The 18,901-nt window shown below is 42.8% G+C and overlaps 1 protein-coding gene across 1 annotated transcript in view; it reads right to left on the reverse strand.

Moving 5' to 3' along the window:
• Positions 1-4,896: 4,896 nt before the first annotated feature.
• LOC308294805 (BTB/POZ domain-containing protein 10-like) overlaps positions 4,897-18,901 on the reverse strand; it is a 32,574-nt gene continuing 18,569 nt past the window's right edge. Inside the window, exons 5-8 of the mRNA XM_080737672.1 lie at positions 13,726-13,846; positions 9,433-9,630; positions 8,570-8,680; positions 4,897-7,530 (exon numbers count right to left, since the gene is read on the reverse strand). Of these exons, the coding sequence (XP_080593798.1) occupies positions 6,704-7,530; positions 8,570-8,680; positions 9,433-9,630; positions 13,726-13,846 (1,257 nt within the window). The 3' untranslated portion in view covers positions 4,897-6,703. The remainder of the gene's footprint in view (positions 7,531-8,569; positions 8,681-9,432; positions 9,631-13,725; positions 13,847-18,901) is intronic.

Consider the following 18,901-nt stretch of genomic DNA (forward strand, 5'->3'; position numbering starts at 1 on the left):
TAAAACACGGTTATATTGTGAAAATAGCAGATCTATATGCTCACAACGCGAGGCGTTGTGAGCATGTAGATCTGCTATTTTTTTTTGCCTCTAATATTTGACATTTTGGCCAATGTTTAATTTGTCATTGTAGAGGTATTAAAAAGTCCTTAAATTGTCACTTTGGAAATGTGCAGATACCCTCTATACTGTGTTTCAAATTGAGCTAATTATCTGGGGACCCCCCCAAGTCCATGGTCCAAACATGATCAACTTGGGGGTTCTTGATACAAACCTGTTTGAGAACCACTGGTCTATGCTTCTACACAGTTTCAGCACATCCCGTGCAACAATGTCATCATCAAATATGTTTAAATTACTTAATTAGAAAGTGCACAGTTGGAACGGTGGAGTTGAGAAGACAGGACAAACGCTGAGGTTGGGCAGGGCCTATACGATGTTACGCGTTGCCCTGTCATCGTCTCGTTGTGTCGGGCAGAAACCTCTTATCTCCATATTTTGTGCTTTTTCTAAATAAATGTCCTACTTCGTTATACTACAGTGTCACACACTGCAGATCTACAAGCTCAAAACGCATCGCATCATGGCACGTTTTGAGCAGGTAGATCTGCTATTTTTGAATTTCAATTTCCGAAAAGTTACAGTTTTGGACATAAGGTTTCCCACCCTCGACATCAATGACATTCTAATACAGGTGGCTTGTGAGGTTACTGTGTCTGTTATAGTGGTTTTCTGTTTCAATGTTTTTACACTACACACTACAATAAAGTGGTCCCCTTGTTGATATACCCCTCCCCACCTGACAATAATGTATCAAATCTTTAAATATTATCATGTTAAGAGTATACTTTATGCAAATATATATGAGTATGATGAGTGTATTGTATGTATCAGCAGTGAAATATTTTTAAAATAAAATTATTTGTTTCTGTCATTTTTCGATTCCGACTCTTCCTTTACGGGGACTGCCCATTAGTCAGAATGTGTTAAGAACACTATGCCTAACTCTAACCTTAACCTCAACCTTTTTTGAGCGAGTGCCCCCTGTCCTTTACCGCTACCCACACCCAATTCAAATGTAAGATTTATTTTTATTGTGTTAATTTAGAAAATAAGTCATCGATTTCCAAATGTTCGGTTTTACATTAAACTGGAGTGTTGTGTTAGTATGTGATTTTTACATAATTATTAGCCAACTTCCCAGGGAGAGAAAAAAAAAAAAGACGGTTAGGATTGTATGGGTGTCAGGCCTTGTCACATCAGGCCCCTGTGCTGTGACATGGTCTGAATAATGTGGGGGCACTCGGGTGGCACAGTGGTAAAAGTACCTACCGACCACCACGGGTTTTAATCCACAAGGTGCACCTGTCTTTTTGTCCAGCATCCCTGGTGGGGACTCTTCACTGGCAGGGTCAGTTAGGATACAACTGTGACAACACACGTTTGTGGTGAGGAATCAATTGGCATGACGACTACATTGGGTACAAAAAAGGGGAACAAATAATGTCAGTATCACAACATTGAGGTGCAATAACCCAACTAAATGCCAGGTAAACACTCTCCTGTAAATCTCTGGTAAGTCCGTTTCAGATATGCGAAGATGCACTCATGATTAACAAAGCTATGCCTTCAAAATAAGTAATTTTTAGACCGCACCAGAGCTACTCGTCAATGTTATAATAGCAGCAAGGGGTGGGGTATATCAGGTGACAAGTTGAAATGTGTTAATAACAACATTACGTTTATTTATCCATCAAGTATAAAGACAGATTGTTAGTGACATAGGTACATCGTTCTGCCTTTTGTTTATGTTGACTGCAGAAGTGTATGTTACCTCAAAAATAAATAGAATCCAACCGCAAATACATAGAAAATAAATAAAAAATATTGCAGTACCCTTGTTTGATGTGGCTTTGCAGTGTTGAAGCTAGAAGTGAAACTGTGATTTGAGGCAGGTTGATTGTTATATTCTATATATAGAGAGATATGCCTCTAGAGAAATTATAAAAAGTATAGGCCCCCTCCAACATAAAATTGGGCTCTATTTGCGATAAACTGTTTTTATTGAGAGTGTAAGTTTGATTTATTTCTCCATTGGACTTGCTACTGGGTGTTTTTAGGCATGGGAAGAAAACAACATGCATTTCATCTGTCAAGAACCTCCTGTGCTTATTCCTGCCACCGTTTTACATATTATCACAGAAACCTCTTATCTCCATAGTTTCACCTTTTTTATGTTTAATAAACGAAAGCCCTACTTCGTCATACTAAGCTTGTAGATCTGCTATTCACGTTTTTTTAATTGAATCCTGAAAAGTAACGTTTTTTTTAAGACATACAAGATTTCCACCCGACAGATGAATCCATCCCTTCAGCCTATCACTGCACCTGGAGATATTTTTACACTATGTTGCCATCTGGCTGCAGCAGCAAGCAGCCAACCATTTGCATTGGACGGTTGTGAGAGGTATTGCAGTATCATAAGCCAACCATCTGACTGGTGGAGGCCAGGCAATTACAGCCAGCGTCAAGGGCGTCACACCAAATTCTGGGCCCTGGGTACAAGGATTCACTGCGGGCCCCCCATGAATGTTAACTATTGAAAAATAGCAGATATACAAGCTCACAGCGCGGCACCGAGTGCCGCGCTGCGAGTTTGTAGATCTGCTATTTTTGAAAAATCATGAAAATGTGTGCCAAGAAACCTCCATGTCAGTGATGCTCAAACTTTTTCATGTGAAGGACCCCCCATGTCAAAATATTTAGTTGCAGGGACCCCCCAGAAGCAAAAGTTGAGTTACAAATGTTCACTTAAAAAATACATATATTCAAAGATTTGCGCACATTTTCACGACTTTTCAAAAATAGCAGATCTACAAGCTCGCAGCGCAGCACTCGGTGCCGCGCTGTGAGCTTGTATATCTGCTATTTTTCAATAGCTAAAGTTACTAGGGCCCCTCCACCTTGGGCCCTAGTAACTCAGTCCCACTTTCCTACCCCTTGTGACGCCCCTGGCTAGCGTCATTCTAACAACTGGGTCATAAAGCTCACCCAGCCGTCAGGATACATGCAATTTAACAACTCTTATGGGATCTCTTCTCTTCCCTACTGGCAACGCGGGTTAACAGCGCATTACAAATCATTGAATTATTATTGGGTTCAATGAGCAGGGGTGTCACACCAAATTCTGGGCCCTGGCCTGGGTACAAGGATTCACTGCGGGGGCCCCCCATGAATGTTCTTCATAGGGGGAGGGGGTTTAACACATTTACCTGTAGACTGGGAATGCATTATTTATTACGCGTTGTTTTGTGCTTTAACTATTGAAAAATGGCAGATATACAAGCTCACAGCTGCAAGCTTGTAGATCTGCTATTTTTTTTTAAGTCTTTGAATATTCCAAATCCTTCTAAGGTTTTTTGAAAATAATCTGTTTCTATGTCAGTGGTGCTCAAACTTGTTCATGTGAAATTTGAGTTAAAAATGTTCGCTTAAAATTACATGTATTCAAAGATTTACACACACTTTCACAAAGTTTCAAAAATAGCAGATCGTCAGTGCCGCGCTGCAAGCTTGTAGATCTGCTATTTTTCAATTGCTAAAGTAAAATAAAAATAAAAAATAAATGAAGGCCCCTCCACCTTGGGCTCTAGTAACTCAGTCCCACTTTTCCCCACCTTGTGACGCCCCTGTCGATGGGCATAACAAAAAAAGACATCAGTGAGGAACGTGTTGTGAATAATATTTATTACAAAACGGATGTTTTTTATCATCTTCTGTCATGATGCCTTCGTGTGGTCACAACAGGAGGCGCCTTCAGCGTGCAGTGGTTTTAAACCTGTGTGGACGAGCGGACATTTTCACACCAGGTCAACCGGGGCACAAGCAGGAGAAAAGTCAAAACCAAAACGTGACACGTAGTTGAACATATGGGGGTTTGAGGAGGACGATACAAAGCAAAGTATTCAGGGAAAATATCGCCCTCCGAAAGGGGTAAGTAGAATCGATGACCGTGTGAGTTTAACCAACAGAAAGGGAGCGACAGTAATTGTCAAAGTGAATGGCTATCTATTCTGCCTGAAGCTTGAGATGTTATCCATGTATCACAGCCCTTCACAAACACTGAATTTTCAAATCCAACTTCTTTCTTTCTTCAAAAAATAATTAAATTCACTTTCCCATCTGCAGCCAGCCACACACACGCACGTGCACACACACACACACACACACACACACACACACACACACACACACACACACACACACACACACACACACACACACACACACACACACACACACACACACACACACACACACACACACACACACACACACACACACACACACACACACTATAATGTACATTACATTGTTTCTGTGAAGTACAAAATAATAAAAAATTAACCACTTAAACCCTATACATTTCTCTGACCAGAGTCCCCTATTATTTTATTTTTTTCACTCTACACCGAATCACTTCGGATATCAGATCTACAAGCTCACGTTGCGTGGCATTGTGAGCTCGTAGAACCCATAGTTTGCAGAATGGTGACCTATTATGACTCATAATAGGAACGCTATAAAGGGTCCATGTGGTTAAATCTCCTTTGGTTGGGTACAAATAAAATAAAAGATAATAATAGAAAAATGATATCCGTGAGCAGAGAATGGACCATGGCCTAGTGTTTTACTATCGTGTGTGCTTTTAAACATCCTTGGCTGTTATTTTCCAACCTACTGGTGAAACTTCACCAGTGTTTAAAACCCATTTAGGCCTAAAATTATTGAATGCTTTAACCAGTGAAAAATAGCAGATATACAAGCTCACAGCGCGGCACCGAGTGCCGCGCTGCGAGCTTGTAGATCTGCTATTTTTGAAAAAGCGGTGAAAATGTGTGCAAATCTTTGAATATATGTATTTTAAAAGCGAACGTTTGTAACTCAAATTTTGCTTCTGGGGGGTCCCTGGAACTAGATATTTTGAGATGGGGGTCCGTGGCCAAATACATATGATTTTGGGGGTCCTTCACATGAAAAGGTTTGAGCACCACTGACATAGCAGTCTCTCAAGAACAGACTAACTGAGCTCCAGTTAAAGTGAAAAGGACCTTTTCTTTGACGATGGCTGGCCAGATTGCTGACATATAGAAACATAGGTTTTTTCCAAAAATCTTAGAAGGATTCAAAAGACACTTATAGAATCGGGTAAAAATTCTAATTTTCACGATTTTTCAAAAATAGCAGATCTACAAGCTCGCAAAGCATAAAATATTGCGTCATAATGTGTTCAGGCCTAAATGGGTTAAATGTAAATCTTTTTTGAGGCTGTAGACTCGTAAAGGCTGCAGCAGAGGTGCAAGAAAAGGCAAAGTGGCATTCATTCTGCCTCTCACGAGGAAGAGGCGAGTTCCGGGCGGGAGGAGAACAAAGAGGTGGTGACTGGGGGGTAAGGATGGGACGATATTTCATATCACGATTATCGTGACAAAAGAAATCGCGTTTTACGATCGCAGGGCTTAAAGCCAAAACAAATCCCAAGACTGAAATGTATTTTGATGATTTTTGAAACATGTGCGCGAAGTGCACACCAATATTTGGGGTGTTTCCCTGAAGTTCTGAACTGTCTTCACTGAATGTGTGTGCAGTGTATGCCAATCCATGCTTCATTTTATAGAAGTATCTTCTGAAGTTCTGTTGTATTCTATTGCTAGTCTGGCCAATTCAAATACTCATATTGAAATTATAACTGCTTTTTTTTGTTTGGAGATTACTTGACTAGCGTTTTGACGACTTTGTCATTCACGCCGCAGCCATCGCTATACCTCCCCCTTATTTTCTTTACGGATCTGCACTGATTCTGCATCTCAGAAATAGCCCCTATGGAATCCTCAAGACTGAAATCAGTCCCCAGGACTGAGAACTTTAACCCCTGCGATCGCGATAATCAAAAGCCATTATCCTGGGGTGGAACGGAACATTTGCCCAAAAATTGCCGATCTACAAGTCGATCGGCTATTTTTTGGCAAAGACATTTGATAGAGAGTGGGGGAAAAAAGACTGTATCAAGTACGTTATTTCCAGGTCCGTTTTGACCAATTATAGAGGGTTTAAATGTTACCGGATATGTAGCTCAGCAAATAAAAGCTGAATTGAACCCAGTGCATGACGGAGGACGATAAATTAACTCATTCTCTGCCTTTTCAAAATGGCTGCCAAGTACCAGGCTGCCAAAATATGTAATTTTTAGTGCATGGATCCGTGCACGCCCATGCCTAGATCATGCTGTGCATGCTGTTCACAGCTTTCAAACAAAAAAATCTGCTTGGAAATCCGTTCAGGCATTCATGAGATAGAAGCCATTATGTTTTCTTCAAATGTAAACAAACATGGCTGCCATGTTTGAAAGATGTGGTTGGTATGGGGGTTAAACATACAATTCCGCGATGCCTACTACATTTTTTGGAGGTCCAGATTATTATTATTATTATTATTTTTTTCCAAAATGGCTGCCAACTCAGGGAAATCGCGCCCTGGTGGCCTCAAACAACGGTAATAACTCGGGAAACTCGACAGGGGGCAGCAAATGAGTTAAATCTCCACGATACGATTATCGTGAGTGTTTTTTTGTCACGATAAACGATAATATCGCGTATCGTCCCATCCCTAGACTGGGGGGGAGGGACGGGGGGGACAGCCAGTCTCATGCAGAAGGTGACGGTGGGTCAGGGTCAGGCTCATAGTGGTAAGTGGACTGAATGGAGTTGCTATTGGGCTGGCTGGGGCTGTGAGGCTGCTGGTTACCATGGGGCTGACTATGTGAGGGCTGACCGGGGCTGCTGCTGCTGTGCGGCTGCTGGTTACCATGGGGTTGACTATGTGAGGGCTGACCGGGGCTGCTACCGTGAGGCTGCTGGTTGCCATGGGGCTGACTATGTGAGGGCTGACCGGGGCTGCTGCTGCTGTGAGGCTGCTGGTTGCTATGGGGTTGACTATGTGAGAGCTGGCTGGGGCTGAGGCTGGGGCTGAGGCTGGGGCTGAGGCTGGGGCTGGGGCTTGGGTCTTGACCCTGCGGAGGTTGGAGGTGCCCGGCCCCGTCGTGCCCCTGCATTTGTTGATGGCCGACGACGCCATCGTGCCCCTGCTGGGCCTGATGACTGCTGCCATCGTGACCCTGTGGAACAACCACAGGGGTAACATCGATAACGTCTTGCGCTGGCTGTGCTGCCGGCTGGTGGCCGTCGTTGGGACTCTGTTGTTGGGGCGGCTGGTGTCCCGGCAGAGTGTCCAGCTCGTCCACCTGTGGTCCAGGAGGGTGCATGTCCACCAGCTGGTCCTGAGGTATGTCTGCCGCGGCCGCAGCTAAGTTAGTGGTGGACTTGGACTTGACGCACTGGAAGTCCACGTGCCGGCTCTTCCCTTCCTCCTTCTCCCAGGACATGCGGATGAACGGGCGCTGGACGTAGTTGTAGATGACCTCCGGGCGACCTCCTGGACGTCGCTTCACCTTCTCCTTGTAGGTGGGGTAGCCTGGCGAGGGCAGAGGTCAACGGTCAGTTGAACAGTGCAAAAACTAACAGGTTATATATGAGGGGACTGCCCATACTGTAAGTCCGAAATCTCATTAGTCCTACATCTCATTAGTCGGAATTTAGTTAGGGTTAGGTTTTAGGGTTAAGTTTAGGCATAGTTTTACTGAGGTTAGGGTTTGGGTTAGGTTAGGTTAAGGCATAGTTTTACTGAGGTTAGGTTTAGGTTTAGGCATAGTATTTTTCACCAGGTTAACATCACCAGATTATGACTAATGGGATGTAGGAGCAATGAGATTTCGGACCAATGCCATGGAACCATATATGATGGAAAAACAACTTTGAGGCAAAGTTCAACCGAACATTACAAAGTGAGACATGTTTGCTCATGTCTTCATCAGGAACTCCCTGAGCATGAATGGGCTGCTGGAAGGTGGCGGGGAGCAACGAGGGGACCACTCAGCTAAGTATTATTACCTTGCAGATCAAATCTAGTTGCATCTGGGGCACTCTTTCACCGTCATTTGATTAGAGAACATTATAAGACTGCTGCAAACATTACATTTGAAGACTTTCTGCTTTTAATAATATTGCTAAAGCACAAATATACGTACAAACAGGGCAACTGAAAATCCTTAAGGTGTCTCTCCACCAAACAGACTACAAGAGACTCTTTCCAACTCGTTCAGACTGGCAGTCTGTGGCTTTTAGTTGGCACAGACTAAGCACAAACTCTAGTTGGCTGAAATAAAATAAAAATGCGCTGAGTGTGCCAAAGTGTTGCCAGGTCTGTGTTCATTTTCCCGTAAAGTTCAGTTCTTCATCGACGGATTCCGACGGCGCTATCGACGTCTCTTGCCGACAAGGTGCCGGTGGCAGCTTGTCAGACGTTTTCTGAGTTCTTCCGACGACGAATAGCAGCTGAATCGGCCCAGTGGAAAACTGCCTTTAAAATCAATGGCACTTGCTGCTTTTAATATTTTATTTCAAAGAAATAAACTGCGTATACTGTACATATGTTATAAAAAGGTTATCCATACCTTCTATCCCCAGTCTGATCTTTTTCAGTCCTCTGTCCTTCAATACTGACTTGGCCACATCTCGGTTCTCGATGTACTTGAAGAAGCGGTACAGCTTGGTACTGTAGATGACTGTTGACAACCAAGAACATGAGGAAAGTGAGAAAACAAGAAACACAAAACAGTAGCAACAGTACAGCCGAGACAGACAGACAGACAGACAGACAGACAGACAGACAGACAGACAGACAGACAGACAGACAGACAGACAGTACGATTGGGTGAGTGTATTGGTGAGAGTAACATCTTGCCTGTATATGTATGGCTGTATTGTTTGTTCAAATTTGAATTGGTCAGGAATGGGCTAAATCTCAGATCAAATGCCTGGCTACGCTGTATAGTACCTGCATTCACATCTGAGGGAGGCAAAAAATGCCTCTCTTTCTTTGGTCCCTGGTCATGGAATGACCTTCAGACCAGACTCAAACTGGCCGTGCTAATTCCTCTGAGAAGCTTTAAGAGAATCACTCTAGATAGATATACAAACACTTGCACTTGCTCGGATGTTTACTAGTTTCTCAGTAGGTTTTTTCCTTTTTTGGGGGGTAGGGTACAGAAGTGTGTAGTTCTACCTGATGTATGTAAACTAGCTTTCATATAGTGTAAATTTGTATCACCTTGGAGATTTAGGTATTTGTGGTGTATCATGGATGTTCTATGTTTGTTGTTGGTGTCTTGTATGTCAGTGTCAGTGGTTAGTAGTTTGGTTAACCCTTTTGGTGACCATATTGTGATGCAATTCCTAGTAAATTATGTCACAATATGGTTGCCAAGCTATAGTATGCTAAACAAGTAATAATATTATAAGTGTAATAATGGCTCACTCTGTGAATACTCCTCCCCCATCTGGGGAGGGTACTCTTCATCCCAGTCCACCACGTCGTCATCGGTCAGCACCACCACGTGACACTCCCTCTCCCCGCTCTGGGCGCTGGCCACCATCAGAGGCAGCACCATCTCCTCCAGGTAGCACTCAAACTGACCACGGGCTCCATCGTTGGACAGCTCGTGCATCAGGGCGCCTGGAGGGTGGGGTGGTCATGGAGCAAAGGGTGTTAGGTACTAGGACTGTCACAATTATTACATAATAATCGTCTAATTGCAATTATTTGACATAATCTCGATTATTTTTCATAATCATCGTTATCGTTTCCATGTTGAAAAATAGTGGAAATAGCAGATCTACAAGCTTGTGGATCGGCTATTTCCACTATCAATGTTCTTTTTGGAGCGTGTGCTAGCACGAGCTCCCAGTACGCGGCTTTGTGTGTCCAATTGTGTTGGTCAGCACGGCGGGATCTGCGCATGTGCGACTTTTACCACGTGCACGCACGCGCACACACACGCACACGCACACACACACACACACACACACAGTCAAGAGCAGGCATGCAAACTTGTAGCTTTTCGGCGAAAATTGCCGTTTTGAATCCAAATTGGTCATTTGTGTGAATCGTGCAGATTCGTTAAAAAACTGTTTAGGGGGGTGGGGGGGTGTCGTATCGTCAGAGCAGCTGTGAAAAGAGGAGCGTTTATTTCTTATTCTCTACTCCGTCCGTTTTGTCAGTACAATTGTGTTGAAGGTGGATGGGGAAGTGGATAGTTTTATTTTTTAACAAATCAAGCGCTCCCTTCTCTTGCAAGCGTCGTCAACTGCAGGCAGCGCTCAGTCAGAATGAGCCCAGCCAGCCACTGTACTGCTGCGAGCCACAGAGCAGAGCGCTCAAAGCTTGCAAAGTTGCTGTAGTGTGGTCGTGTAGTACTGTAGTTGTGGAGTGACTGTGGACTTATGGTTTTTGATTCGCTTCCATCGCGGTTGTGCGCTATTCTGCATCGATGTGTGACGTTATATAATCGATTGTAGCCTTGTTGATTTTACTCGACGATGATGCGCTAGCTACATGCTAATGCTAGTGCCGTGACTTGGGAGCGTTTCACTGTTATGCCTCCGTTCTTTCTGCCTACAGAATGACGCTGAGACTAGTCACAAAAAGTCTCTCAAGAACAGACTGAGCTCGAGTTACAAGTGAAAAGGATCAACCTTTTCTTTGACTTTGACGATGGCTAGATTGCAAAAAGTCAGCCAGGAGAATCCACTAAATAAATAATCTGTGATTTACAACACTGTTTCCCAAACCCTGGGTCGGGACCCATTTGTGGGTCGTTGACACATTTTTATGGGTCCCTTCATTTTTGGTTTTCTACATTTCGTTTTTAATTACAAAACATTCCCTCCCCAAAAAGCTAAACATTTCATGATTTAAAAAAATATATATATTTTTCTAATTTCATGAATAAATAAAATACAAATGATCAAAGAAATGATCTTAGAAAACAAATAGGCCTTTTTAAGAAGTAGTGAAAATAGCCGATCTACAAGCTCACAGTGTGCATTGTGTCTGTCTGACTGTCTATGCCTATAGACAAGTCCCTAAATATTAGGATACTCCTATAACTATATCTGTAGGCTATATTATATTCTTATTGTAGATTTAATTTTCTTTATTATATCTAGAACAATCGGTGGTAGGCAACAAGTCCAATTTTTCTTCGTGCAAATTCACTCGACCCGCAAGCCCTGCCCCCCCACACACACACACATGGCTCGAATGACCGAACGAACACATCAACAGACAGAGAGGAGAACGTACGAAGTGTGTGATAGAGTCTGGTTTATTAACCAGGCAAATGTGGCCACACACACACACACGCTCCAGTTCGAACCGAGGTTTGATTTTTTAAGTATAAAGTTGTCAAATATGTCATAATTTCTTTGAATATTTAGGTTATGCGTCATATCTGCCATGTGCAACTTCAAAGCCTAAAAGCCAAACAGTAATGTAATTGTCAACGACAAAAACATAATTAAATCATTAATCGCAATTATTTGATGATGATTAGTGATGTAAAATGTAATAATCGTGACAGACCTAGTGTTAGGTCAAGGTACAGTTCGGGCTGCCACGATCATGACGATTCATTGTCACACAGATTTTGTTTTTCTTTTGCCGTTGAACATTGGAATATACAGTATAAGTAAAGATTACATTCCTTTTCGGCTTTGTAAACAAGCCAAAAGCTGCACAGGTCAGATATGACAAATACTTTAAATAACAAAGATATAACTGCTATATTTAATAGCTTACTTAAAATAAGAATAGTGGGAATAGCAGTGTAACAGCAATGTAGATCTGCGCTTTCCGCTATTTTTGGGAGAAAATCACAATAATCACAATTTCTATTCGATTGTCTCAATCTTTGCTTGTTGACACATGAGTTGAGTCAGAGTTATGGTTATATAATGTGAACAATTCCCTCCCTCTTGACCCAAAAACAATACAAATTAAATTAACCCATTTAGGCCTAGAATTAGAAGGATTCAAAAGACACTTATAGAATCGGGTCAAAATTCTAATGTTCACGACTTTTCAAAAATAGCAGATCTACGAGCTCGCAGCGCGGCACTCGGTGCCGCGCTGTGAGCTTGTATATCTGCTATTTTTCAATAGTTAAAGCATAAAATAATGATACACAAAATGTGTACCCGTTCTAAATGGGTTAAAATGGCTATATAGGCATTATACAGACACATTGTAGGAGTGATGATGCCAATAATTAACCCATTCTCTGCCAAAAAAAAAAAAAAAAAACCTTTGTACTGCTTCTCTGCCAGGCCCGAGGAACCCGAATATAATAGACATAGCGATTTTTTTACGGGTTCCTCGTGTGGTCGCGGTCAATGAGTCAAGACAAATTAAAGATTCAACTGTAGACAAAACCTTTTTGTTTCCAAATGTGATTAGATAGCATTTAACTGCAATGATTGTGGACAACACAAAAGAAGAATACTTGGAAAAAAGGACAAGAATCAGAACTAGTAGCTGTAGTGTGTTTATGGGCCGCTACCTATACATAGCAAGCATCATATCTCACAGCCAATAATGACCTACCTACAGCTCAGTGTACACATACAACACACACATAGGGCTGTCACAATTATTACATAATCGTCTAATCGCAATTATTTGACATAAACTCGATCATTTTTCATAATCGTCACAAGTGTTTCCATGTTGAAAAAATAAAGTAAAACATAGTGGAAATAGCAGATATACAAGCTCACAACACATCGCGATGCGACGCGTTGTGAACTTGTAGATCTGCTATTTCCACTATCAATGTTCTTTTTTTTTACCTCTCATTGTTTTATATCTTAAATGTTTTGTTTTTATAGTTGTAAGGTTTTAAATGTTTACAAACGTTTCTATTGTTTTTGCCTTGTATTGTATTTGTTTTACTGAGTTCTCATGATGTACAGCACTTTGGTCAACCTGGTTGTTTTTAAATGTGCTTTATAAATACATTGACTTGACTTGACTTGACTAAGTATAAAGTTGTCAAATATGTCAGTAATTTCTTTGTATATTTAGGTTATGTTTCATATCTGCCATGTGCAACTTCAAAGCTTAAAAGCCAAACAGAAATGTAATTGTCAACGACAAAAACACAATTAAATCGTTAATCGCAAATTATTTGAGTGACAATTAATCGTCATGTAAAATGTCATAATCGTGACAGCCCTACACACACACACACACACACACACACACACACACACACACACACACACACACACACACACACACACACACACACACACACACACACACACACACACACACACACACACACACACACACACACACCTGTAACCCACAAACAAAATTATGTTTACATGACACTGTCATGCTGTAGCGAACCAACGACACGTAAACAATATCAACGCAAACAGCCAGCTGTGTCTACATGACAACTAGGCTGAGTGGTTCGTTTGGTCACCCAGACTGAAGCTATTCTTAGCACACGTGGAGAACAAAACTACACACTAAAATGACAGGTCAATCACATGAGCACATCTCTAGTGCCTGCCCACAGACGGTGCACACGCTCTCCATTGAGCTTCATGCATCGTCATACGACAGAAAGAGCCAATCTACAAGCTAACAACGTGTCGCGGTTCAGCATTACTACTAGCACAGGGTTTTTCCAACCAACGATGCATGAAGAATGAAAGATAAAACAACAGCCTGGAATGTGCGTCTATCAGCGATACTCACTGAGATCTCTGCACTTGATGGTGCTGTAGTTGAAGGAGATGCAGAGGTAGTCACATGCCTCCCGCAGCTCGGGAATGGAAACGCCATCAGGGCAGCGGATTATCCCCGACTTGTAGTAATCCTGCCATTGCAATAGCAGGCACACACACATGCATGCATACACACACACACACACACACAGGCAGACAGTCACGCGCACATGCAGGCACAGGAGGAGAACAAACAATACGCCATTATTGAAGCTGCTCTGCTCACATACAGGCGCCAAATAGAGAGAGAGGGAGAGAAAGTCTGTGTGTGTGTGTGTGTGTGTGTGTGTGTGTGTGTGTGTGTGTGTGTGTGTGTGTGCGTGCACAAGAGAGAGCAGTGGAGAGGAGGAGGAGGGGGAGAGGTGGAGAGTGAATGGTGATGAAAGCTAAAGCCAACGTCACTTCCTCCCTCCTCTGCACAAAAACCCTTAGATACATTTTTACACATTTCTGAGCGGTGCTAACCGCTCCTATAGACCGCTTTTTTACCAAAACTATGATGTCACAAATGATGATGACATGAGTTCGCTAGACCAATGAAACACTTCGATTCTGTTGATCTGTCCATGATGTCATAGTCACATAGGCACCCGATTGGTTCACTCTGATTTAGAACGCGTTTAGGCCGCGTAAAATACGTCATAACGCGTTTAGGCCGCGTAAAATACGACATAACGTGTTTAGGCCGCGTAAAATACGTCATACATTTTTTTTGAGCGGTGCTAACCTTGAATTTCAAAATTGTATTAGATGAATATCACTTATAAGCGATAAAATAACCACACTTTTAGACAGACTGTGGAAAATCTAACTAATACAAGTTTAAAATACAAATAAACACAATATCCACTGGGTATCCATCCACTGATTGTCCCGGTCCCCTGATTTAGAACGCGTTTAGGCCGCAGAAAATATTATGTCACAGACACGGAGGCACCCAATTGGTTCACACTTTAGGCCATTGACTTTGAATTTCAAAATTGTATTAGATGAATATCATTGATAAGCGATAAAATAACCACACTTTTAGACAGACTGTGGAAAATCTTACAGGTTATAAATGATAGCCAACTAATACAAGTTTAAAATACAAATAAACAGCTTTTGGGAAAAAAAAATATGCTGTCACTAATGAGGGTAACATGAGTTAACTAGACCAAATGTTCCGCCCCAGGATAACGGATGATTCTTTGGTCAAAATAATCGTGGTATGAAATTCAAATACTTCGGCTTTGCCGAAATAATTAGTATAGGGTCATAAACAAAAATCTAGAGGCAAATAAGGTCCCTGTTGCCTAACTGACGACCACCAGAGTCATCAGGCTCTGGTGGCAGAGCTGGTTCTGTCCAGAGATGGTTCCGTCCTCTGTATGGATTCGTCGTTTGATTGCCCTTAGGGCTACTAGCATGGCTCTTACCATTCTTCTGGGAGGGATCAGTCTGTGAGATTCCTTTCTGGCTTGATTAAACGGTTGTACCACAGCTTGACGAAAAGGTCCTCGGTGATATTACGTTTCTTCTCCTGTTCTGAGAAAGAGAGAGTGATATCTTCTAAGACAGTTTCTGTACAGCCTTCATAGTGATCTGCTGGAACAGGTTCCAATTCTCTTGTATTCCTCTGTACAGGTGGGTCTCTCCTTAGGTCCTCTGTACAGGTGGGTCTCTCCTTAGGTCCTCTGTACAGGTGGGTCTCTCCTTGGGTCCTCTGTACACGTGGGTCTCTCCTTAGGTCCTCTGTACAGGTGGGTCTCTCCTTGGGTCCTGAAGTGATAGGTGCATCTTTTCCGTCGGTCAGACATCTTTTCTGTCTGTCTGACCGCATGTCTGTAACTCCACATTTTGTCCATTGATCACATCTCACTAGGGGTCTGTGAATACTAATTTCCTATACTGACAGTGATGTCATACTTGTCATTACTATCTTTAGTTTTATATTCATTTCCTATATTGACAGTGATGTCATACTTTCATTACTATCTTTAGTTTTATATTCATTTCCTATATTGACAGTGATGTCATACTTTCATTACTATCTTTAGTTTTATATTAATTTCCTATATTGACAGTGATGTCATACTTGTCATTACTATCTTTAGTTTTATATTAATTTCCTATATTGACAGTGATGTCATACTTTCATTACTATCTTTAGTTTTATATTAATTTCCTATATTGACAGTGATGTCATACTTTCATTACTATCTTTAGTTTTATACAAATTTCCTATACTGACAGTTATGTCATACTTTCATTACTATCTTTAGTTTTATATTAATTCCCTATACTGACAGTGATGTCATACTTGTCATAATCCTCCTCTTCATTACATCTGCCGTCATGTTTGCACCGCTCACTTCGCACGGGTGCGATTTTTGGAGCTGTGTGAAGCACAGGCTCCCTATACGTGGCCGTGTGGGTCTGTGTGTCTGTGTGTCTGTGTGTGTGTGTGTGTGTGTGTGTGTGTATGTAGCCTGAACTTCCTAAACTTCGGCACGCCACTAGTCCCACAGTTTTGCCACCACACACTCGCGCCATATGTCAAATCGACCGGCTTACTCAGGAATCGTGGGCTATTACTTTTCTAAGAGAAAGGTTCTATAGTTTAATTGATATTAATTTATTAGTGAATTAATTTTCCCCATTGACTTATAATGGGAATCGCAAAAACTCACATTCAATTATTTGTCTCTCGCAAACCATAGGGGCTAGAGTTTCAAGACTTGGAGAGGAGGTTCATAATGATTTCAAGGATTAAATAAAAAATAATTGTGTCATTTGGCCGCATGGTGGCGCCATAACACCCCACTTTACGTTTTGGCCTGTAACTCTTGAACCGTAGGTCGGAAAATTAAAAATATTTTTTCCCTGGATTCCTTGGGTCATGACGCATCTCCCCATATAGGCCACGCCCATTTGCGCCATGATAGATTTTCCGCCATCTTGAATTTTCTCCAAAACACACTTTTTGCTCCTTTTCCTACATATTTTCTTCAAATGTCACAAAAATCGGTACACACACACACACACACACACACACACACACACACACACACACACACACACACACACACACACACACACACACACACACACACACACACACACACACACACACACACACACACACACACACACACACACAGCTCCACTTCACACGGGTGTGATTTTTAATAAAAGACTGAAATTTTCAGTAGTATAAATTAGTGCTAAATGCTTTTTTTTATTTAGCACAACAAATACAGTATATATTTGTACATGTTAATTAAAAAATCAAACCTCGGTTCGAAGTGGAGCGGTGAATTTGAGCAGCTGTACCCTATGTGAGTGAGTGAGTGAGTGTAAACTGTGCCTGTGAGTGAGTGGTGAGTGTGCCTGGCCTGCACAAAACAGCGCCCCTCCTTTAACTAGTGTTTTGTGTGTGGCCACTCAAGGTATTGCCAGGCTACGGACACGGCCAGCCAGCCACCCAGCCACCCAGCCACCCACAGACATACCCAGAGGCGCCGGGTTTTGTCCATGCCGCGAGGTGCTGAAGCATCGAGCGCTACCCCCCCCCCCCCCCCCCCCCCCCCCCCCCCCCCCCCGTCGTCGTCGCAAAAAAAGGGCATTTTTTTTCCTCAAATGGATACTTTATTTACAGTTTGTCAATAGTACAGTGGTACATTTTTACAATGAAAGTTCAGCATGTTTCAACAGTTAAGCACCATAGTATCAAAGTATCAAACAAAAAACTAGCTAATGCCATGGCATTGTATTGATTAGAGAAGACTGCCGTCTTGCCCTTGTATTCGTGCATCATGCAGTAGTCTGCTAAATGATAGAAAATAAAATGCAAAGAAAGACAAAATAGTATTAAAACCATGGCCACGCTATTGCAACAGCCTATTAGGCCTATAAAGTGAACACCGCATACAAGTAGGCTACTTGCAGCAAAACAAAACCAAAATTTTTTATTTATTTCTTAGTGGGGAAGGTGCTACTCGGCTCCTTACAGATGCACGAGATATGAAGCGGTTGGCTATGACATCCATGTCAAGTTTCAGTGCCGCCTCCCTGTGACAGTTCAGCAGAGTAAGATGGTTTAGTCTTGCTTGTCCCATTGTGGATCGCAGATAGGTTTTCAGTCTCCGCAGTTTCTATCGCTCCCACAGCCCCCACACCAGTGACCAGGCCCCCCCCCCCCCCACTGGAATGTACCTGCCCGGTTTAAACAAAAGAACTATTAGGCATGTTTGCGTACATGCAAATAGGCTATGGGAGCGCTCCGCCTCCAGTCCCAACGTAGTTTCTATCGCTCCCTCCTCCCCCACACCAGCCCCACCCATAGGAATGTGGGGGTGGGGGGCTGGTGTTTTCTGTTTTCCCCTCAAACAAAGCTGTACGTGTTAATTTCGGGCTTGATCTCCCGGGGTGCCGCGGCCCTTCAGCCCACACAGAGTCGGCGCCTATGGACATACCCACGGACATACCTGTTCATTGGGAGCGCTTTCACCGCTCCAAAAATCAAACCCCAGTTTGAAGTGAGCGGTGGATGTGAGCAGTTCATTTCTTTAAGCTATACCCCTGTGTATGTGTGTGTGTATGTGTGAGAGGAATGTGTGTGTGTGCGTGTGAGTGTGCATGTGGCGTGTGCCGTGTGTGTGACTCAACAGCGCCACTTGGTCACCCAGGCCCAGAGAGAGGGCGAGATCATTTAGCGACCTACAACTGGGTTGCAACCTGGTCGGTAGTTTTCACCGACTGGGTTGCTAAATCTACCGACTGGGTCGCTAAATATACCGACTGGGTTGCTAAATCTACCGACTGGGTCGCTAAATCTACCGACTGGGTCGCTAAATTTACCGACTGGGTCGCTAAATCTACCGACTGGGTCGCTAAATTTACCGACTGGGTCGCTAAATCTACCGACTGGGTCGCTAAATCTACCGACTGGGTCGCTAAATCTACCGACTGGGTCGCTTAATTTACCGACTGGGTCGCTAAATCTACCGACTGGGTCGCTAAATTTACCGACTGGGTCGCTAAATCTACCGACTGGGTCGCTAAATCTACCGACTGGGTCGCTAAATCTACCGACAGGGTCGCTTATCCACTGACCGGGCTGCTAACCCTAACCCTAACCCTAACCCAAACCCAAACCCAAACCC

This window comes from Nannobrachium achirus (assembly GCF_963921795.1).
Source record: "Nannobrachium achirus genome assembly, chromosome: 11".
In the NCBI taxonomy this organism is placed as follows: domain Eukaryota; kingdom Metazoa; phylum Chordata; class Actinopteri; order Myctophiformes; family Myctophidae; genus Nannobrachium; species Nannobrachium achirus.